Here is a 24162-nt window from a genome sequence, read left to right as displayed (position 1 = left end):
TCACTCTCTGGTGCTGTTCCAACTCTTCCCTTCCTGCTGGCCTCTGGATGGGGAGAGGAATACTTAAAGCTTTGAAGAAATAAGTTGTAATTTTTCAGTTGCAGACAATATGATGAAAAGTCTGTCGTTATTCAAAACAGCTGCAAAATGGTCTTAAGATTTTTCCCTATTGCAGTGTCATTATAGACTGAGAATTTATGGCATTTCCCACTTGCACAGGCTTCACCTCATATAAAGCACTTATGAAACCCTCACAACCAGCACATACAGTGCCTTGTGTTCCTCTTTGTAGTGCATTGCAAACAGCAGCCTCTCTGCTTTCCCTGTGATGGTACCAGTTCAGACAAATACTTGGTGGGGGGCACTGAGTTGGAGGACCTGATCTAAGTGGGCCCTACTTTGAGTGGGAGTTTGGACTTCCAGAGGTCCCTTAAAACCTAAATTATGTAGTGATTTGTGTGTGCACGTGTGAATGTGCTCTCACTTAAATGAGAAGTGGAATAACATTCTTTGGGAAAACAACCTTACGTAAAGCAAAGGCGGGGCTTCCCTGGGAAGTCATGCCCAGCCCACCAGAATAGCATGGTTCATCTGACCAGCAGCCATTTCCTGACACTGTTGTTCCCAAGTACTCCATGCTCACGTTATCATATGACTGACACATCCCTGAAATTACAACATTACATCTAACAGCTGCGTGTGCAAGCATGGTGGGAGAGATGGAGGGTGGGGAGTGTAATTTACTGTCGAAGGCCAGATCATCATCTGTCGCTTACTGACAGAGAGACTGGCTTTGTCACATGGCCATGTGCCTGTCCAGCATATGAGTAAGGATTCCAGCATTCAGCTTGTGCTATAAAAGCCTTTCTCATCACTTGGGAGAAGGGGATAGGACAGTTGGAGCAGCCATGCAGCCAGCAGCTGCAAGGATCCCTATCAGTGCTATAAAGTATAGTTGTAACTCCAGCACCTGCATCCCTATATCCTGTCCTTCCAACATGACTCAGCCACAAAATTAAATTGTAGCAGGTAAGGAAAACAAGGTGTGATGACCCCAGTATACTACAGTATTGTAACCCACAACAGCTATTATTGAAGACTGCCGTATAAAAGAATAGTCTTTTATAATGGAATATTTTGCTTTTGCACCTAGAATTGCTCAGGACATGGTCCAGTAAGTCAGTGCAGTCCAGCTTACTTGAAAATTAGGCGATCTGCCAGAATATGCTACAGAATGTTCCTCCTTTTTTGTGAATCTGCTCGGGTTCAAACATGCCGGCAGGAGCTGGACACTTCTGCTGACCACTGTTTTGTTCTTCAGTTCACCCCAGTCTTTATTGAGTATAGCCATTTAGGCAGTCGACTCTCTTACTTTACAATTCCATTTGACAACTGTGCGCTGAGATACCAGTTTTAGCAATTTCAAAGACTATTTGAAAGAAAAAGTGGTATAAAATGTTGATTGAACAGTCCTTTCTAGAGCTCTGATAAGCAAAAATGCGAATTGCTTCCCATTTAAAAAAATAAAACATCTGTGCAAGATAATACTGCCTCATCAATGTTGAACCAACATTGTATTATATAGTATGTGTTCCAATGATAGGACACTTTCATGCAGAAAATAGAGAACTACATCCCTTGGGATGGGAAAGAACCCAAAATTTCTAAACCCTAGATAGCTCTATATAGCTAGATTGTGAATATTCTGGTATGTCATATGAACCAAATTGTTGTTTTTAACATGCTTTTGCTTTGCCAGGCTGTAGAAAGCAGTGGCTTCTTTAGCCCCAAATGTTAAGAACCCTGAAGAAACCCAGCTTTTTCACTGAGGAAAATGAGTCTGTAATGACAATGCTTGTCTGCATCTTTTATTGCTTTAGGCTCAGTTCTTTCATGGGGGATGGGTTCAAAGAGCAGTAACCCTCCACAGACTGGCTATATCTCTTCTGCTAATGTTAGGAGAAATGCCATGACTGAACCCTTATAAAGATCTTCAGTTCATGAAATGCAAACGGCATCAAGGAACTCTTCACTTAGAAACAATATGTAATTCTAAAACCAAACCATACTAGTAAGAGTCCCCGTGAGATTGCTAACAAATATTCTGAGAAATACTCACATACTCTCTTTTCTGTCATATTTTTGTCCATCATCTGGAGATTGATTGATAGACTAAATCCTGGATTAATTTATTAAATTGGGATCAGTTGTTTCATGGATTAGCAGAAAAAGCAGTAACTTTTTCCTAGTTGTTGCCTTGTTAGAAGAGGAAGGAGGACATTTCAGTATTCCCTGAGAAGGGGATCAGGGAGTACAACTTTCTGCGCTAACACCACCAATGCAAAACAAGAGGAAGATGGCAGCAGGGAGAAGTATTACAAACATAGGGCTCAGATTTGACTCCTTGCTCTTTGTGAACTTGTCTGTGCATATCTGTGTGCCTTTTTCACATGCATGACTCTTGCTGTGATGACCTGTGAATTAAATCACTGTCCATATCTGCTTGCTTATCTCAGATTCAAGGACAGATCATGCTAATCTTAGAACTCTGTCATCATTTGCAGATAAAATATGATCCTGAATTCATTCTGGATCAATGAGGTGAAGTGGCACCCTAATGTATATATAGAATATTTTACTCTCTTAAGAGTGATTTAGTAGCATCTATTTACTGTCACGTCTTCCCAAATAATGCTTGAAAATATTGTGGCTCTTTAATAAGATTAGTAATTGTGAAGAAACATTGCTAGTTGTCTTCTGATGGCCTTTTGTCCCAACCTGCTTCAAAATAAAATCTTAGCATTTTAGAAAAAAAAAAAAACCAACTGGAAAATAGAAGGAGAGCAGTGTCTTTACAAGCATAGCAAAAGTCAAGTGTCAGGGAGTAGAAGTCATGTTCCTTACTCCCTGAGCACACAGCAAACCTTTCCTCTTTCTGCACATCAGTTCTCTCTGTGCTCTAAAATGGCAGCTTAGTTCATTAGCCTTTGTAAAAAAAGTTAACTTTTTTTTGTTTGTCCAGAGTATTAGGAAATTATGGTGGAAGGTTGAATTTCCCTTACCTAGCTCAAGAAGGGGTTTATTTAAAAACCCAAGAGCCAGTGCTGTTTCTTTCCCTTTAATCCATCTGGCCTCACATCTAATCGCAAAGCTATAGCCTGGGACTATTTCCAAAAGTGAGCTACACTCCCTAGATGAAACAGCCCCTCATTCAGCTGCCTTTTTATTCTTTCTTGATGAAAATATGTATATCTGAGAAATCAGCTGCTGATCATTATTGCTCACTCGGTGTCTTGTGTTTCACACCCCCTGGAGTTAGCAGTCCCAGTGCATGTTTCACAGGCTCTGAGCACACCCTGCAGCAGGGACACTGTGGCAGCCAAGAACACCTAATGGCGAAAAGAGGTGGCTGAGGCAGCAGTGGAGGAGGAAAGCTGCTTTGTAGGGAGTTGGAGACATTTATTGCTTACAGAAGCAGATCACAGGCAATCTACACTAAAAGGAAAGCAGGCACCCCTTCCTGAGAAAATATGTGAATTGACTGGGGTCCAGCACGGGGGGAGGGACTGGTGGGGTCTGATTCATGCCTTGGCTGCCTCTTCACAGGGTCGGGGGCTGAGGTTTTGGAGCTTTTGCTAGAGGCAAAGAACAGCAGAAAGGTAGATGTGCTTTCAAAAATAGTCCAGATTTGTGGCTAGGGATCAGAACTCTTGGAGGCTTATCCACATTTTTCAGACTCTCTGGTGGTTTCTGTCTGTAAGGTTTATGAACTAAATACCATTTTCTTAAGAAAAAAAAAAAGGCAAAAAATAGTGCATGTGGGAGGGAAATAGATGCTTGACTGTAGGTTAAACTGCAGTGTACGTATAGACAGATAAGTATTAGCCTATATTAGACTGAAGCATGGAGTGTGTACATAATGGCAGAAAACAAGGACTGTTTATTTCTTGAGTGTTGCTTTCTGTTAAGGAGCTCTTTGAAAGTCAAGAGAGCATTGAATCATACTGGAGTATAGCAAAGATGTGCAGCAGCTTGCTCTGCAGTGTAATGACAAGTGCTGTTGTTTGAAGCACCAAGCAGATCTAGCTGGAGTACGTTTAGGGAGGGTATAGCATTACAACAGCCTGTACCAAGCTAGAAGAGCATGTCTCCAGAAGCCCATGGCATGGCACACTGTATGTAGCATGGATCCAGCCAGAGGGGCCTGGATTGCAAATGAAGGTGAAGTAACAAACATGATTCTTAAAAACCTTTTTTTAAAATAAGAATAGGCCAGTGTAATTTCCATCCTTTCAGAATGCTTCCCCCAGATGAATTTTGTAAAAGCTGTATTTGAGGTATCCACACCTGTTGGAAAAGGAATAACAGTGTGTTGTTATGCTGAGCTGTACTTAATCAGGCACGTTTGGAGGAATGGTTGAAAAGACTACGAGGGATGAGAGCATCGGGAGAGAACTTCCCAGTCTTGGAGTCATACTCATTCCAGTCAGAAGATGTGTAATGCACTTTAGTGCACTGAAAATTTGACTTCAGCAGGCAAAGCTCACAACACTGGTTTTTGTTTGATTTCATTAAACTTGATAGAATGTGTGCCTGTGGTAACAAATGATGACCAAAATCCCTGTGCAGATCCATTGATGAGCTATTTTCTGTTTCCTCAGTTTGTTTTTTTTTAATCATAGAGAAGAAAGACATTGAAGTAGGGAATGACCTAATCATAGAATAGAATCATGGAATTATTTAGTTTGGAAAAGACCTTCCAGATCAACCAGTCCAACCATTAACCTAACACTGCCAAGCCCACAACAAAGCCAGGTCCCTAAGCGCCACATCTACACATCTTTTAAATACCTTCAGGGATGGTGACTCAACCACTTCCCTGGGCAGCCTCTTCCAATGCTTGACAACCCTTTTGGTGAAGAAATTTTTCCTAATATTAAATCTCCCTGGGTGTAGCTTCAGGCCATTTCCTTTTGTCCTATCATTTATTACCTGGGAGAAGAGACCAATTCCCTTCCAACCTCCTACCAGCTGCCTTTCAGGCAGCTGTAGAGAGCAATAAGGACCTTGAAACTCCTTTTTTTCCAGACTGAACACCCCGAGATCCCTCAGCTGCTCCTCATCAGGCTTGTGCTCCAGACCCTTCACCAGCTTTGCTGCCCTTCTCTGGACATGCTCCAGCACCTCAATGTCTTCCTCGTAGTGAGGGGCTGTTAACTCAATAGTTCAGGGAGCAGCAGCCATCTGAGCCATTTGAGATCAAGGCATAAGGTGGATTTGGCAGTGTGATGAGAAGAGTTTGCAGGACTACCTAGTACTGGACTTAAAAAATGAAATTTGTTGCACTGACAGTCTGTCATTGTCTGCTGGGGGAATAAGGGGGGAAGGGACACATTAGAAAAAAAATTGAAGAATATGGGTGTGCAAGAGCAAATTGCGATAAGGAGCTGACATATCTATTAGCTGATGAGCTGGAATTTGCTTGTTTTCTCTAAACACAGCTTCTTCCCAGGTACTTGGGACTTGAAAGAACAAGCTTGGCATTGTTGCTGTGTAGAGGAAAAGCATTCTTTAACAAAGAAAGTTTTGTGAGGACAATGATCATTATTTTCAGTGTGGTTTGGCTCGTTTCCTTTTGTTATGCTGTATTCCTTTCTGGCAGACTAAAAGGGAGTGGGGTCAATGCAACATGGCTGGAGAGCCTCTGCCACACCATCATTCCATTTCTCTGGTTTTATATGGTTGCTGCTGGAGGAGATAACCTGCTAGAAATAATGCAGTTGTCCTTTAAGCAGTGAAGCAAGATTCTCTATAGAAATCTTTTCTCCATATTTGGCAGCTTGGCTGAATCCCTCTCCTGTGATGATTAGTCAACGAATGTGCAGTTCAGGAGTCCTATGAATGAATTTGCATCAACTTGGTCTCAGACATCTCCTGGGAGGACAGTCCTGAAGTTACTTTCAGAACCAATTTGATTTGCTGCTGTTTTGTGTAATCAGCAGTTATAACTTATTATCCCATCTCCACTACATGTGGTAGAAAGCAGTCCTGGGGTAATGCAGGGCTCTGATAGAACTGAGGTTCCAGCACAAATACACTGATACTGTGCAGGCTTCCCTCAAAATATATTGGATAAGGAGGTGCCAGTCCCCTGATAAGTCTGAGCATTGGCATCTGTCATTTTGTTTTCTCATCCATCTAGGTGAAATACGTGTGGATTCAGTGGGCAGAGGAAGGATCATGTTTGCACCTTCTCTGCTGTGAGCTCAACCTGTACTGCTGCTTATTGCAGGTGCTGCCAGCATATCTGGGGGGAAGAATGCACTGGCAACTGTGGAGTCAGCTGTGATCCACCATCCTGCTGGAGCCCCAGCAATGCAAGTCAGCCTGCATGATATGAAACGCAACGTGTCGGATCTGCGGCTGCAGCTGCATCAGATGAAGCAGCTACAGGTATGATTATCTGGATGATGCTGGGAAAAAAGGTGGGTTGTCAGCAAATGCCTCCTTACTCCCTCCCTCTCTCTCATTTTCTCTCTTTAGCTTTTGTACAAGTGAGTCTCAGTAGCAGAGTTCTAGCAAAGGGCAGACCCGAGTACTACGGATACAAAAGCTTGCATAGTCCTCGAGGCGTGAGAATTAGCTCAGTTAAACTACTGCTGCTCAGATATTGAGAAAAAAATTCATTTCTAGCTTTTTTTGGATGACTCTAGACATTACAGCACTATTTCTATTATAATAATACCAAGTCTGTGATTACAGTTTGGACCCTGCTATGCTATGTGCTGTATAAACATGTCAAAAGAACCATGTTCCTGCTCCATACTGTTTACAGTTGAGACAGATTTTAAGTCCCTGAATAAACAACTTTGATGTCAGGAAACCCAAATGTAGCTGAGGATCAGTAGATATGCATCCTGTCCTGTATTTACAGAATCTAGACAAATAGCCAGCTTGAACAGTAAGAAAAAAAGGTGTTTCAAATGTTGCTGCAAAGGTTTGTTGTGGCCTACTTACATTCACATTTTAGCCATACCTTCCTAATGCACATCAACACCTCAAAACCTTCAAGAAACAATACAACCAATGAAGAGTTAACAAAAACAGCATGTTGGCACATACAGTCGTGCTGCAAATATAAATATATGCTGTTCATCTCAGACACTGTGAAAATAAGCATATGCAGCTGTACAGGTCTTCAGCCCTTCACTTAATTGGAAACTGAAGAGCACTGTGTATCATCTCAGAAGATGGAAAAGAAGGCAGAGCACTTTCTTGTAAGACAAAGTGGGCAGCAGGGGAAGTTTCAATACTCTGCCAGTCCTCCTTGCCCAGAAAGTGACATCACATGTTTGGTATCTTACAGCTGCAGCTACTGCTTTTATAGCCAGGGTGATTTTGAATGGTACTATGTCAATCACATTTGATTTGCTGATGAACTTTAGAACAAAATAATGATAATACAAATCAGAATTCAGAGCATGTTTTACCTTCACCTCCTTATCTAAAGGAAATTGAAAGATGAGCCAGTCATAGAGCAAATGAGCAGAAGGGTGAGGTAAACATCGGTATAGGAAAATGTGTCTGACTGAAGGTCCTGTGACCTGTGAAGGTCCTGTGCTCTGTTTGCTGGGAGTGAAGAGATGGCAGAATGTGTTTGATGCAAAGAGTTGTGTCAGGTGACTTGTGTCTGTGATACAGCTCCCAAGTATTTAAATTTTCAGTTTAGGATGAGTATGTTCCAAATGTCCCTTTCAAAAGCTGTTCTCAGCAGTGCTGCTTACATGCCAGCCATCGTGTTCCTCATCTAATTTCAAGGCACTGGCATGGGATCTCTGCCCTGGGACATTGTGTATAAGCGCATATTCTTCCACATTTGTGGTGCAAACCACTGCAGCCCTTCTGTCCTTCTCAACGCCATGTGCCAAATGCAGCTCTTGGCAAATGCCTGCGGTCTGGCTCCCAGCTGCGCTCAGCATGTGGCCTTGGAAAGCAGGAATGGAGGCCGCAGTGCTGCTTGGAGGCAGGGAGTGCATCCTTCTCACAGGGCTGCTCACCAAGGGGGTGGCATTTCCCCAGCTGCGCTTTGTCTCCACGGCCCTGCCCAGGGCAGAAGCCTTGCTTTTGATCAGACGTAACATTGTCACGCAGGAGCAAAGAAATTTCTACCATCTGCACAAATCAATGCTGCCAGGGAAGTCTTGAGAAGGAAAAAGGACATATCCCGAGTGTGCTCATTAACTCTGGCTGGCTTCCCTTAATTCAGAAATTATAGCAAACTTGGTGCATTGAGCTAATAGGAAGTTGAGAAATTTTGATAGTTGGAAGAACCTGTAGCTCAAGGGAAACTTTGGTATGTTACACATAAATTCCATTCATGACAGTTTCTGTCATGGCATTCCTGAATTATTTTGAAAAAAAGCTCACAGTTTGTAGGACAGCAGGTGAAACAGGCAGTGTTTTAAACTGAAGAGTGTTGAAATATCACATTTTTAATGAAATATTTTGTGCTATGTTTTTTCAAAAATAATTATGGGTAAAAGAGAAAAAGTATTTTTCTGGTTTCCCAGATTGTTTTCATTTTATATTTGACAGTGCTTCATATTTTTCAATTTCACTGTTTTTCCTGGGCTGGCAGTCAGTTTGTTCCTGTTTGTGTGAATTTTTTGTACAGTGACAGACTGGAAGAAATACTTCAAAAAAATGGAAAAAAAAAATTGCACAGGCACAAAATTTGGCAGGATAACTAAGAAACAGGAACAGGACATAAAACTGTGTGTAATAATGTCTATTGTTTAATTTTCAATTGATGTTACCACCGTAAGTTCGTACTAATTTTCTTACTAGAATCGGAGAAATACATGATAGAAAAGACCATCATTCATGTATCCATTGTTTGTGCTGGCAAAATCTTCTTTTTCAACCATATCCAGCAGCAGTGGATCCAGATGTATTGATTCATACACCAGATAAACATATGTTACAAGATGCCACCAAAAAGTCGAGACTCAGTCTGTGGTTGGGTTTTGAACAGAGATTCTTAGCACACAAACATTTCCCTCATGGCTGTTGCTAGGGACTGTATACACTTCTTGCTACTACACTTGCATGTTCTAAGTGCTCTGATTTTCAGAGACATTCAAGACAGACTAGTTTCATGGTGCTGTGGAGTTTTCCTCATTGCTAGAGATAGGCTGTAACCCAGCCTTTGTCCTGGATGGATGTGCTACTGATAAGAATTGAGCCCATGAGTTTAGTTGTTCATTCTGTGCTCCCAGATAATGAGAACTCTTAGTAGCAGGTTTGAACCAAGCCTTAGAGTACATGTACATGGTATATATCATTAGCCATTATATGTACATTGGATTTTTTGGTCTTTTCCTTCTTTTCTTCAATTGAACTCATTTTAAGGGAACACAGATATGATAAATGTTCACCATTAGGAACGTGTATGCATGCATGCTTTTCCTTCACTCAGTGCACTGTTTGCAGGGAAATGAGTGCTGCAGAAAGGACAGAAAATGTAATAACAACACTGTCATAAGTGGTATATGATACTCAGTCTCGCAAGTGTAACTTTGAATTAGAAATTCTAATACATTTTGAGCTGCATTATAGAACTGGAGACACTACCTTTAATCAGTGTATGGTAACTTCAGGAACTAGGTACTTAGATTCTACAGAGGTCTTGAGCTGCAGGGAGCTAGGTCCTGTTTGTGGCTGGGCTCTGTAGTTCATGGGGAGGTGGGTGGCCCAGAAGCCTCTCCTAGAAGGGCCTGGGAGGCTCCCACTGGGCAGGTCATGCTTCTCTCCTAATGAGGAACAGGGTTGTGAACTAATACTTGGTTTTTTAGTTACCTGTCTCATAGGTAATAATTGGTTCAAAGTGAACTGAGCTAGTTATCAGATTATTCTTGAAGTGGGTGCCAGAGGCAGAGCTGGGGTACTTGTGTGAGAGCAGTGATGAATAATGGCTGGAACACTAGTTGAAGAAGAGGGACAAGGAAGGTATCTGGAGAGATTAGTGAGGCTGGAAGTGAGAGCCAAGGGTAAAGAATGTATGAGAGGATGCTGGAATTCTAAAAAAGCATGTTAAATTTGTTTCTGTTTGATTACTGCTTGCAGTTACAAGTTAAGTTAACTCTAATTAGCAAGAAATTGCCATTTGGTGGTGACAGGAAAGCCTGCATTGCTTTTCCTTACTTTTGGGCGCTTGCCTTTGGAACTTCAGTACTGTTTTAAGAAAGTTTCTTTTCAAGTATGAATGTCTAAGATTGTTCATTTGGCTTGTTTTCAAGTAAGCTTATAGTACAAAAGGTTCTACTGTGTGGAACCAGAATAACTGTGGCAGATCCATAAAACATCTTCTGCTTGAGATGGTGGAGTAACCAACAGAGGTGGTCAGAGGGGCAAGTGGAGTGTGCACTTAGCCAGGGAATCTCATATCTGATACTGCTGGCAGAAGAAAGGTAAGAATCAAGTTCAGTTCCAGAACATGGAGGTGAATGTAGTGGCCAGAGACTGCCTTCTCCTTCTCAGCCACAGCTCTTCTCCTGTGCTCCTGCTCTGTCTCATGCTGTCCTTTGTCTTCTGACTGCCACAATTACTCCTCTCCCACAGTTTTCTTTTGTCTCTCTGAACCCATATGTACATCTTCCTTCTCACCTTGTGTCCCTATTCCCCAAGCATGAACAAACCCAGGTTTTCCATAACTAGCCAAGTATTGCATGAATTTTCATAGAAATACCAAAACCATTTCTTTGATACCAACATGAGTCATTTCCCAGATTTCAAGAGCTCACTCCAAACACTGAGGTTTGGGAGTCCTCAACATACAAGCTTTTTTTGAAATCTTGCTGTGTTACATTTTTATTCCCTATTCTCATTATCAGAAATAGATGAACTTTTATGACTGAAACTTCCTGGTATTGTTCAAGCACTTCATAAATGGAGGTGACAAGCACCTTCGCTGTACACATCACCACAACAAATACAGATCCCCTACATACCTCCATAATAGGAAAAAACCTGTGCCTGCCATTTCACAACCACACACACTCACACATACTCAGTTTTGCTATTAGTGGAAGTCCCTGTTACCAGCTGAGGAACATCAAGGACTTAAATTCTGGATACCTAAGACTTACGTCTAACTCTGTTACTGACCTTCTCACTGACCTCGGATCAGTTGTTTAACATATCCTAACTCACTTCCATGTGTCAAATTTCCCCACGTTTTAAAGAGCTGTGAATAAGTTGTATGACTGAAGTGTTACATGCTCATTCACTCATTTATTCATTCATTTAGGTTTTCCTACTTGAAAATATGACATGATGAAAGAGGTGTGTATCTCCGATAGTTGTGCTGGCCTTGCAGTAAGAGATTTTAATTTATCAAATCTGAACATTAATTCCATAATGGTGAAAAATACACATATGCACTGTCTTCAAAATAATCCAGATATTATTTATATATTTCTGTGATGTTGAAATGTTTTTCAGCTTCATTTTTTCACTAGCTCCTAACACTTCTCTTCAGCTGAGTTTTGAGCTAACTCTTCCTGCTTGTCACAGCTTTTCACAGACACACACACACACACACACATTTGCAGTGAGGTGTTACCCTCCCTCTCATTGCAGTTGTGTAGCTGGAGAAGAGAGTCAGGCACAGGGACTGAAGAGTCAGGAGTGGGGAGCTGAGTTTGTTTCTCTCATGCCCATACTGGTTGGAAAGAATTGTCTCAGCAAAGGATTTTTTTGTTGTTGATTCTCATGAATTTTCATAAATCAATTTTAAAGACATCTTGCTACAGTATACTGTCTTGTAGGTAACCCATTTTTGTGATTCTTCCTATTAGGTCATGGGTTTATTTTGTGTTTTAAATGTGGTTTGGCTGTTAAGCCTGGATGTTTACAAGACAGATGACAGTTCAAGTGCTAGTTTTAAGATGGGAATTTTGTCCCCCAATTAACACAGGTGCTTATTAAAATTTTACCGTATGAGATAGCTTCTGGTCTAACAGAGTTGTGTTTATGTTGCCTGTATCCTAAAACTGTGACTAGGTGGAGTCCTGCTTACCACTTTGAATCTTGTGATTTACGTAACAGACTTAAACAGGTTTGGTTTGTGTGAGTGTGGGTCTGCTCCAGGGCTACCCACAGAAGAGTACAGCCTGGTTTGCCTTCTTACCTGTGTTTTGCTCTGTGAGCTTAGTATCAGCAACACAATTAATGCTTTAGTTACTTAACATCAAGTTAAGACAAGAAAGAAGGTGTGACTTGCAGCTCTCAGAAAACTACCATATTATAAAGGGGGGAGTTTCTGGTGGGTAGAAGGAGGTTTTATGTATTGCAGATGAGCTGTATGCCTCTACCAAATTACACCACATGTTACAGTCCTTCCTCTGCCACTTGAGAGACTGAAAATTTCCATTCTGAAAACAGAGTGCATTCCAGCCATGACATTAATGTGTGGGATTATCCACTAGGCACGTATGGGCAGTGAGATGCATAAGCTTGCACGATACATGCAAAGTGGAAGTCAAGCATCCGACATTCTCATGAGGCGTAATTAATGCTTGATTCAAGTTGAACCAAGCAGAATAAAGGGGCCACAATCCTCGCAGAAGTTATGCATTGAAGGTGATGTACTGATCCCAACATCTTTAGCTTATCAGTTTGAAACTGGAAGCTGTATATATACATGGAATAATGTTTATAGGTACAGCTAAAGAGGGAAAGAAGGTAAAAACACTCACTCACTGTAGGGTGGTATTTATCCCAACTTTCTGAGCTCTGCAATGTATTCTGTTGCCAGGGATGTCAGTCAGGCAGGAAAAATTGAAGTTGATTTCTTTTGTGCAACAGCTGCAGAACCAGGAGATGCTGAGGGCAATGGTGAAGAAAGCAGAGCTAGAAATCAATGGCAAAGTGATTGAAACAGTGAAGAGGCTTGAAGATCCTGTGCAGCGACAGCGCAACCTGGTGGAACAAGAAAGGCAGAAGTACCTCAACGAGGAAGAAAAGATTGTAAAGAAGTTATGGTGGGTTGAGAAACCTCTTCAAATTTATTGCTTTTGCCTGTCTTTTTCTTCCATGAAGTAGACACTTCTACCACTGTGAACTGCATCTGTATATGCTGTATTAGCTATGTTTCCTTGATGTGTATCACACTGGCTATAAACCTGTATCTTTTAGTATTCAACTCACTGGTCCTGGCTGGGAGTCCTTCTCCACACTGGGTAAGTCCCACCAGTACCAAGAGTTTCAACCTCTTCAGAAGTCCCCTGTAAAGGGACAGATGACTGTAAGGACTGTGCCCACCCCTGTATTCTGGAAGCCTCCCCCTGCACTAGTTCTCCCCTTCAGCCTTATGTATTTTGCTTTAGGGAGGGAGGGAGGAATTTCCTCGAGAACAAAGAGATGCAAAGGAAGGTAATGAGTTTGGCTTTAAGTACGAAAATCAGGTTTCAATAGTAAGTGCTTTGGCTAGTGCATGGGAGAGGTAGGGGAAGCTCTAATAGAGCACTGGACTTTAATTACAGTCAGTAATGCCAATCCTTGTCTAAAATGTACTCACTGAGATTTCCAGCCACTTAACTGTACTTTTTGTTGTTGTTGTTGTGTAAAGGCCTTTTGGAAGATTCTGGGGTTTTTTCCCCAGAACTTTGGCCCACCAGGACTGGTGGGATCAAGTTGTTTGGTTTAGTCTGTGTTTAGAGTCAGGAGGAGGCAAGATAAAGCTGAAATTAATAAACTATTTAACTAATTCTAACACTCGCATTTGTAAGATGTTATATAACTAATTATTTCTCATCACTGCCTTTCTTTCACACCTGAAGAGTTGCTCCATAATGGAGAAAAAATTTCTAGTCAGCTTGTTGTTGGAAATTGTGATTGAAGAGGCATAGAGTACAGTTATTGACAGCTGAAGAGAGTAAATCCTTCCTGCTGATCAATATGTTGTCAGATTAAAACTTTTTGTAATTAAAAAGGTGCATCTGTAATGGCAAGGTTGGATGTTACTAGGGGAGAGTACTGTGAAGAAAGGGTGAACGTGCAGTAACAGTCCATGCTAGTGTAGGTAATCCTCTCAGCTGGTTTGTAATCCTAAGCAATGACCTTCCTGTTCCTCACTTTACTCCTGTGTACCTCATTGCCAAGTTCCTAGGTTGTCTGTTCTCTGTGGAAAGAACAATTTGTGTGATGGCTGTTTATGGCATTGCCTCATTAAATGGATACAGAGTGAGGTCAAGTGCCAGTGGCATTTGCTGTTACAGCTGCTCATTAAGGATATGACTCGGTTTGCAATATGGTTCTGTTTTATCAGGTTTTGGAATTTTTCCTTTCACAGAGTTTCTGCTACTTCTGTGCTACTGCATTTGTTAAAGCTATAGGAAAATGTAAATCATTCAAATGTTAGGTTACCCCTTTTAGAAACATACTGGAAACAAACATTTATTTTTCATCAGTTGTGTCCAATGAGATTCCTTTGTCATGTATTTGCTCATTTGCAGGGTCAGAGCCTGAAAGAAAAGCACATCTGACAACAGTAATTTCAGCAGCTGATGGCTGTTAATAGTAGAGAGCATACAGCACAAAATTACACATCAAATGTCACTGTATTGAGAAAAAGGTTAATATTCTGTATAGGCATTTACAACTAAACTGATCCCACTGCAGATGTACAAATGAATGCAAAGCCACCGGGCACAAAAATTGCCATTTTAGGATTTCAACTGTCACACTCTTGATCTTTCCTAAATCAGTAGACTGTCTTCATGTGAGACAATGGAGCCTAAGGATTACTGCAATACTTACAAAAGTGCATTTACTACTCTGAGGTGGTAAATGTTATCTTAAAAAGTCCTTTCTGCAACTGAAGATTATTGCTTGAACATGGAGGTTGGACCAGATGACCCACTGTGGTGCCTTCCAACCTTACCCATTCTGTGATTCTGTGAAATAAGGAAATAAGCATATTGGGAGTTCCCTGTTGTAAACAACAGAAATGTTGGTGTACATTTCAGAGTAAGCTTTCTGTTTAGCAGAAAGCTTGCTCAACAGATTCATAATGGTGCCTGCAGAAGTGTACCCATGTGTGTCACAACTGTAGCAGGATTACAGTTCAGAGATACCTAATGAAATCTGTTAAACATAGTGTTTATGTACTCTTTTAACAGTGAAATACACACTCAGAATTGAATGTGTAGGTTTTTTCTATCTAGTCTTTTGACTCAACAATAGAGATGTTATATATAGCACTTGTAGATACTAGATTTAAGATTTACCAGGCCAAGGACAAATTACAATGCTATGACACATTGACTAATGAAGTAATTGTGTCATAACAAGCATCTTAGAGGTGTGACCACTCTATGTTGTAGATTTTAAGCACTTTAATAGAAGGGGTTTATAAGCACAGTATATAAATTATAGCCACATCCAGTCTGTTTAATTGGATGCGATCCACAGTAAGTTACAATTTATACTTTGTTAGAAAAAGTAGCAGATTTTTCATAATAATAAACATGCTCCATGAAAACAAAACTGCACTTAGCAATCTTGGAGAACTACTAGTAGCAGATACTTGGGAAAGGATATCAGAAGACTCTCTTTTGGTTTTGTATCTTTCATCTGTCAGTCAATCCCCAAACTCATAAATGATGCACAGCAGAATATTCACCCTCACCATGCTAGTCATTACGTTACAGACACTCCCCCACTCCCTTTCTACTCCCCTTTCCCCCACTCATGCCTTTTCCAGCCTGAGAAGTCTTAGTCTGCTTAGTTAACCTTCTTCTAGAAGCCTTTCCATACATTTCATCATCCTGTTGCCTTTCTCTATGCCCTTTCTAACTCTGGTGTACAACTGTGAGAGGGGGATGAGGAGATATAGGAGAGCCCTACAACAGCTTTGTTGGATGCAGGCACACTGTGACCTCATGCATGGTGTGACCTCCCTGTCCTCATGTTCCACAGGAGCTTTACATTAAAAATCCGACATCTCACTCACAATGGATGATTATCAGATCATCACTGTGTATAAAACCTTAGGGTTTTGGGAGGTTATTGGTTTTAAGTAGGGTTGATTTTGGTTTTATTTCTCCTCATGAGCACACCTTACATATATTAGGAGTTAATTTAATCTTTGGTGTTTTCCTAGTCAGTTAGTATCAGATGGTCCATCTGCAGTCCTCTGCAGCCACCTTTCATTTGCATTTCCCTGAATAATATGATAGCCTTTTGAGATTTGTTTTTTTTTGTTATATTATTCATCCTCTTTTCAAATTATTTATAGTATGTTGAAAAGCCCTAGCAGTGATCCCTGTGGAAACCACCAGGAAAGTACATTGATTGAGTTAGCTGTTCATTGATCCCTTATCTTTACTTCAGTGCTTTATCCATGAGAGAATTTCCTCTCTCGTCCCATGGCAACTTTGCATTCTTGAAAGCTTTTCCTCAAACACCTTGCTGAAAGCCTTTTGGGCTATACTTTGTCCCCAAACTTCCATTGTTTCTTCGTGGATTTGTGAGACCTTCATTTTACACAAACCATGTTAATTCCTACCTAACACAGCATATTTATCCGTTGTTCATTGATTCTTTATTGTTTTTTCTTTATTTTGATATCTGTCCATTACCAGTCTAAGTGTCAGTCTCACTAGAGTACAGTTCCCTGGATATCCCCATACCATTTAAAAAATGTATTTGTATCATTTATGACACTTTCCACTGATCTGGTGCCAAAGCAATTTTAATCAAGAAGTTTGATGCTTAGCGTTAGTAGTTCAGCTGTTTCAGCCTCAAGTTGCTATAGAACTCCAGGGCAAATACCATCTGGTCTAGGTGATTTGTTACCATTAATTTTGTCAGTTTGTTTTGTAACCTGTTCTACTGATACAGCAGTCTGAGGCAGATCCTCTGAGGGTTTTTTTTGCCTAAAGAAAGATCTTAGCATAGGAGTTGCCTCGGCTTCCCCATGTAGAACATAGATGCAGAAAAATCATTTACGTTATATTAGCCTTCTGAAACGGCATTAATGTCCATGTCTTGCTAATTTGCTCAGGCCAATCTATAAAGCCAAGTGTTTTCCCCAGTGAGAGAAAAGAAATTCTGGAGACCAGTGAATCTGTTTCAGGCTTTGGGTCCTAAGGGATGAAGTTTCTTTTCCCTTGCAGTTAGCCACATGAAGCAGTGTAATATGGTATCCCCTGGGTAATTTCAGGATCAGTTGTCTTGTTTGATAATATGTAGAATCAAAGGGGTTTGTGATGACCCTTCCATTTCTGCTTAAACGGGAAAGTGGGCCACAGTCAGCTACCTGCAAGTCCTTCTTTCATCCCTACATTTCAAACAAGCATAAACCTAACAAAACGTTGTAATCTCGTTCTGTTTTCCTTTCTCTTCTTTCCACACATGAACAAATTTAAGTGTCTGTCTTTATATTTTTGTTGCCTGGTAGATGCCAATATCTGAGAAGCCGCTTTTTCAGTGCAGACCTACAAAAGGGAGGAGGGATACCCTGTGATCCCCGAAGCAGCACTGCCTAGCCTCAGTGCCAATAGCAGGGCATAAAGACTAGGGAGGATGCATGACTGCAGAGCCCCGTGCTGTAGAGCAGGAGCCTTTGTGTTATAATGAGCGACAGAAGGCCAGATTCTTTTTCCAGGTCCTTGCTAGAGTGTGTCTGTGCCCTTTATTGCAAAGGCAGCCAGAGACAGTAGGCATTTACATTGTAGCGGCCTCTTGCGCTGGAAAAATACCCTTAGAAATGTTCCCTTGCTGCCATCGTGTGGTCCAATGGATTGTTTCCTGCAAGTCTGCTTGTGCTAGTGGGAACTGGGACTCCCCCGGCTTTCTGAAGGCAGAGCCTTTGGGAGAAGTGTTCTTAAAGTGGGACCGGGATCATTTACCTCCACTTGTTTGTGATCGGTTCAGGCACAAATTGTGATTCTCAATTCAAAATAATGTTTTAGTTTCTAAACTTCTTGGTCTTTGGATTGAAATGAACTCTTTGCTGTGCATGCTTAATGTTCAGATGCTGATCCTGTTTCTGTTTCTCTGTGTATGAGAAATATCATTGCATTGCCATGGATTGTTCTGTGGGACTGTGCTTCTGATCTAAACTGACCTACATGTACAGTAGTGATGTAAGGAATTTCCTTTAGTTTTATCCCATTACTCGCCACCTGCTTTTTTTCCCCATGTCACTGGGATGGGTCTGGGAAATGGCTGGCTTTGCGTGGCAGTGCCAGGGAAATAGTGGAAATGCAAGACTTGCAGATGGTGCAGATGGCAGGCTTCTCCCACCCCTTTCATGGCAATCATCTTGTACCTTGGTTCTCTTACAGCAGTTGCAAAACTGATCCCTGATGGATGCAAGAAATGAGGCCTAAGATTAGGTTCAAACAAGTAACTGATTTGTCAGTTCAGAGTTTCCATTGTTTTCTGTCTGCAATTAAACTGCTTCCTAGAATATTCCTGTGAGTAAATTTGATATCTTAATAGAAGTGAATTTCTCTTAGATATTCAGGAGATGATCTTTCTAACGTATTTGCATGGGTGTTTGTATAGTTGCACATAAGGCATCTCAGGGTTGGGGTTTTTTTGAGAAAATTTTATGTATCTGTATGGAAACCTCAGCTAAAGCAATGTTGTCTCAAGTTTTAATAGAAAGAAGTGGCTCCTCCCCAAATGAAAACAGAGTTTATGTGTCTGAAGTATTGAAAAATTTTCCATGAAGTACAGAAAGATTGGAAAAAATATTGGGAAAGGTGAGAAGGAAGCACCAGATGAAGCTGGAGGAAGCACAGAATGGCAGTGGTTGGAAAAACATCCAAAGTGATTCATTCTTGCGTCCAAGCACTGAGCAGGAGCTGCACACAGTGCACACTTGCTGTTTCAGTCTGGCTATTCATGGAAACAGGATCCTGTATCCTGCCTAGCAGTGCCCAACAGATAAACAAGATTGTGTCAAAGGGCCTTTGGTGCCAGTTTTTGGGTTGTTCTTAACTGTTGGGCATGTCATGAGCAATGAGAAAACACAAGGTGTAAACCAGCACTGGATATAGTGGCACAGTGTTTCTGTACCCTTGGAGCATTTGCATCCCCAGAGGGCTGCTGGCTGTTCTGTGTGTTTTACCACCCCACCTGCCCTTTGTAGCACAGCTGCCTGGAGGTCAAGACGCTCTACACATCTGCAGCCTGTCACAGAAAGCAATGACTTGAGCTAGTTACAAGCCTGTTCTTATGCTGTGAGTGTCCAGCATTTTCACCTCCCCTCTTGGTATCCTGTGGTTTGTTCAGCCTGTGGTGTCAGATTTAAAGGTGCCCCACTTGACGTTTATGGTTTAGTTTACTCCGTTCATTTACATATATTTGCTTGCAATGTGAAAGTCCTGCTTAAATTTTCTGTCCATGTTATTTCTTTTGCCAGTGAGCTGGAGACATTTGTTGAAGACCTGAAGAAGGACTCTGCTGCTTCCAGCAAGACAGTTACACTGAAAGATGTTGAAGATGGAGCCTTTCTTTTGCGTCAGGTGGGAGAAGCTGTTGCTACCCTGAAAGGTATGTACTTTCCTTTTTACTTTTGTTTCTTTTCTTTTAACCACAGAGAACAGTTTTGCCTTTGATCTGGAGGCATTAACGTCTACTTCCAAAAAGATTTAAAGCTGGGATTAGGGAATTCACTGCATGACCCCTGGAGACAGATAGACATTCAAGTAATTGACATTCCCCCAATTGTCTGCTACTGCCCAGGGCTTTTATAATTTCCTCTTCAGCTTCACAATTGTTTTCTTTGCAGGAGAGTTCCCAACCCTGCAAAATAAAATGCGTGCTATCCTGCGGATTGAGGTAGAAGCTGTGAGGTTCCTAAAGGAAGAACCACACAAGCTGGACAGCCTGCTGAAACGTGTGCGCAGCATGACCGATGTCCTTACCATGCTCAGGAGGTGACTTTTTTTCCTTTTTTCTTCAAGCTTAAAGGATTTCCTCAAGCAGGGCTGGAACAGCTTTTGGGTTTGTTTTCTCCTCCTCGCCCCTGGCAAGTCTGAGAAATTCAGCTTGTTTATAGGTTATTCCTGGAGCCCTCTCAAGGGAAATCAGATTAGCCTTTCCAGTGCTCTGTGCAGTGAGTCCATTCTGACCAACAGCCTCAGTCACTGAGATCTTACAATTGAGACTAGATGCCTCTCAAGCTAGCACTTCCATATTTGGGAAGTACCTGGATGAGAAAACTTACAGTGGCAACAGTCTGAGCTAATTAACTTTAGGTATTTACAGCAATTTAAGCTAGCAGAAACATTCTCTGACACTGAAAGGTTCATCTCTTATAATGTAACAGTAAGAAAAAAATAGGGAAAGAGTCTAAGTGGATAAAGGTATCCTAAACTTTCCTGAAAGAATACACTTCTGAATTAATGCCAATTCTTTTTCTCTTCTTTGCAAGGAAGATGCATTAGAGAAAGGTGAAATATTAGATAAAACTTACGTCCACTAAGTGCCAGTGTTTAGCTATGTCAGAATATATTGTCAGAATATACGAGCAGCAAATTATTGCTGATTTATATAACTCAGTGGGCATTGGATTTAATTCCTGGTCAAAACTGTCAGTGGTGGTGGTCTCAATTTTAGTTCAATTACAAGAAAATGTAAATCATGACCTATTGTCACTACCATTATTCTAAGGAATGTAGGGTGGCTAGTGTTTCAATATATCCTGGATCATATGTAAAATGGATTTGGCAGTACTGGCAGATGGATAAAATGGTTTATGTAACAGGTTTTCTAAGAGCCATCACTTATTTTTCCATGCAAACATCTATATCCTTTCACATTAGTTCCTTCTCTTAAAAATTACTACAGTTATTTCCTGTCATGCAAAGAAAAATAGAACAATAAGCTATGCATACCAGAGTTTTACCAAAAGTCATTTTTTGCAGCAAAATTGCATATTGAGCCTCGTAAAGTCTGTTTCAATAATGGGAAAACCGATGGCATTTGATGGCTTGCGACACTCAGAAGCTCAGACATTTCACAGCTAGCTGCCAGAAATAGTTGCTTCTTTACATCCTCAGCTCATCCTAGCCCACACTCTTGACAGAAAAGATCTTTGTGAAGTATCATTTGAGACAGAACCTTATTTGAAGGCTCTGTTTTGACAATGTGCCAGACTGCTACCTCTCATTATATGTAGCTTCACTTTTCTGTGCTTATAGTCCGGGAATATCTTGTTTAGCTAGATACATTGTATACAGTTTAATCAACTGATTTCCATTCTTGCTCTTAAGTCAACCCACTGTAACTCATGGTTTGGTCAGAAACTGCCAGCACATCACTGAAGGTTTGTAAACACTTTAGAAATTAAAGTAGCCTCTTTAAAATTCTGAGCCCCTGACTGAGAGAAAGCTATAAAATCATACAGCTGAGAGCATCATGAAATAAAAACCCACCATTTTGATTGTTTTGATGTAGGTGCTTTTTCTTTGCAAGAGTTTATTGTTATGTATTGCTCACGACTGACCTGTGTGCTAACCATGTGCTGTTGTGTTCAATTTGACTGGGCAGGCATGTTACAGAAGGTCTGCTGAGGGGTGTGGATCCATCCCAAGCCGTGCAATACTCTGCTACAGAAAAGTCCACTGCAGCTGACACTCTGAAAAGCCAAGAGGAGCGCAAGCCCACCCAGGGACATGCACAGCAAAACCTCACAGCAATCCCATCCGAGTCCCAGGTGTCATCAGTCAAGTCAGAAGTCATCCCCTTCTCCACAATGACTGTCCATCACGTGCAGAGCTCGCCTGTTGTCATCCATCAGTCTCAGCACTCCTCAGCCCTGGTCAACCATGCCCAGGGCTCACCCACTGCAGGCAGTCACAGCGAAGGTGTGCCGGCAGCTGGTCACCCCACAGCCACCCCACCAGAGCCCACAGCAGGATCCCAGTCCACACAGGCCACACCAGCACCACAGGTCTCTATCAATGGCACCACCATGCAAAGCCTTTTCATTGAGGAAATTCACAGTGCAAGTACCAGAAATCGAGCTGTATCAATTGAGGTACGGTGTATTCTACTCAACCAGCTGTCCTCTCTTTGGGTCTGAGCTCCCAGCCTCACTCTTGAGGCTGCAGGTGGGACTTTCCAAATGCATTCTGGGGATTTATGTGCTTAACCCCTAATTACACTGTACTTCTGAAGATACCCTCTGATTTTGTCCCTGCTCATTGCAGAAGGGTTGGATTAGATGACCTCTAAAGGTCCCTTACAACCCAAACTATTCTATGATTTTAAATGCAATGGAAAAATTACACGTAACCAAAATTAGTAACTGTGCTTTTAAAATTATCTTTATTGAAAAAAAAATCAGAATTCTATTTTAGAAATTTTAAAATATCTTATTTTTGACCAACAGCATATAATTCTCTGGCAACACTTGCATCAGTGGATTTCATTCACTTTTTAAATCTCCATATCCCTTATTATGGAGAAGTAAAAGTGAAAGAGTGTGAAGCTCCAGTGGTTTCACACAGAGATATTGAGAAAACCCACAGGTGAACTGCTGTGTCCTATTACAGACAGGCACTTTAATCACCAGTGTGATATAGTACTAAGGCAGAGACCCAGATTTAAATTTTGCCTTTGTTCCTTTAGTGAGCAGTGGTCACTGTCAGTCTGCCATGTGTTTGTGCCAAATCTAGCACAATAGAAGTCAGAACAGTGTGCAGTTACTGTTCAGGTATTTCCTTTAGCTGCTGACTAGAACTGAAAGAATCTATCCATACTGACCTATAATGTTTCCAGATGGATTTTATTTCTAAGCGAGTGATCACAATGGAAATCAGAAAAATAAATAGATGCTTTACTGATTTTGTCTAGAAAGCTGAAAAGAAGTGGGAAGAGAAAAGACAAAACCTTGATCACTATAATGGAAAGGAATTTGAAAAGCTCTTGGAAGAGGCCCAGGCCAATATAATGAAGTCAATTCCTAACCTGGAGATGCCTCCCCAGCCAGCAGTCCTGCCTAAAGGGGATGCAGCAGAAAAACTAGAAGTCTCAGGTAAGGTTTGCGAGAGTAAATGGTGCTAAAGAATTGCATGTCTGGAAAGGAGAGGTTATTTTTCCTAATTTCTAGAATGTTTTCAGTTTATAGATTTCTATGATCATGAGGAAGGACAAAACAATCTCTGAATACACAAAAATCTGCTTTAAAAAGCAAGAATAACTTGCTGGGTGTGGATAGAACAGCAGTAAAAGCTGGCAGTTGCAAGCAGTAAGATCCAGGTTAGGCATTAGGAAAAAACCTCAGAAAGATAAGGAAAGTGAAGCACTGAAGCTACATGAGGCAGTGAGGAGGATGCAACATCCCCATTACTGGACAGAATGGCTTAGACTAGCACTAACCGGGAATTACATAGGTAGAGCTACTTTGTGGTAGCAAGATGGCAAGATGTCCTTCCAGTCCTATTTCTTTCACAATTTAACATACAAATCCATGTCTGAATTTATGCAAAATTCAAGGAGCAAAGAAGATGGCTCAGCCAAACCTTGGATTTATCCCATTAGCCAAACATGAATCAGCTGTAAGATTCTTGCCCAGCTACATAGGCAGGAGTCCATCTGGCTCAGTCTCTGGCAGGCAATTGGAGACGCTGTGTGTGGGGAGCACAGAATCTGGCTGCCTCCTGCAGTCTGCTGGTAGTCTTCCAGCCCCCCCCCCATGATTTTAAAGGGAATATCCCGATCTCCTTTCCGTATCCATTATGGAACTTTTATCCAGTATTTCCTCTTTACTTGGCTTATACAATTTGCATCCCCTTGCTGTGGCAGCAAGCTCCCATCTTGTGAAGGACCTTTCCTTCATCTCTTTTAAACTGATACCATACCAGCTTCACTGAGTTCCCCATAGTTCTAATATTCTGCCATTTGGCAAACAGCTCTTCATTTCCTTTATAAAATCATGAAGGCAGCGGATAAACCTTTATAATATCCTGGAGCTCTCAGCCTGCCCCACACTTCAAACTGTGAACTTGCAGCCTTTCTGGTCCCTTCATGCAGGCCAGCTGCTTCGTCCCCAGGCTAGATTCAGTTACCCTTGTTTAACTCCACTGTGTCCTTCTGGAGCTGTGGAGGTCAGAGCTGCATGCTGCACTCAAGGTGTTG

General features: G+C 41.4%; 1 protein-coding gene across 21 annotated transcripts in view; it reads left to right on the top strand.

Annotated features, from left to right (window-relative positions):
* The window catches only part of KIAA1217 (KIAA1217 ortholog), a 366730-nt gene that overhangs the window by 327309 nt on the left and 15259 nt on the right, over positions 1 to 24162 (top strand). For all 21 annotated transcript variants that reach the window (XM_048294948.1, XM_048294904.1, XM_048294930.1 and 18 more), the window contains 6 exons: positions 6293 to 6453; positions 12868 to 13043; positions 19439 to 19569; positions 19808 to 19955; positions 21571 to 22060; positions 22879 to 23059. In XM_048294948.1, the coding sequence (XP_048150905.1) occupies positions 6293 to 6453; positions 12868 to 13043; positions 19439 to 19569; positions 19808 to 19955; positions 21571 to 22060; positions 22879 to 23059 (1287 nt within the window). The remainder of the gene's footprint in view (positions 1 to 6292; positions 6454 to 12867; positions 13044 to 19438; positions 19570 to 19807; positions 19956 to 21570; positions 22061 to 22878; positions 23060 to 24162) is intronic.

Source organism: Corvus hawaiiensis, chromosome 1 (assembly GCF_020740725.1).
Source record: "Corvus hawaiiensis isolate bCorHaw1 chromosome 1, bCorHaw1.pri.cur, whole genome shotgun sequence".
NCBI classification, from domain to species: domain Eukaryota; kingdom Metazoa; phylum Chordata; class Aves; order Passeriformes; family Corvidae; genus Corvus; species Corvus hawaiiensis.
This window is presented reverse-complemented; position numbering and strand designations above follow the sequence as displayed.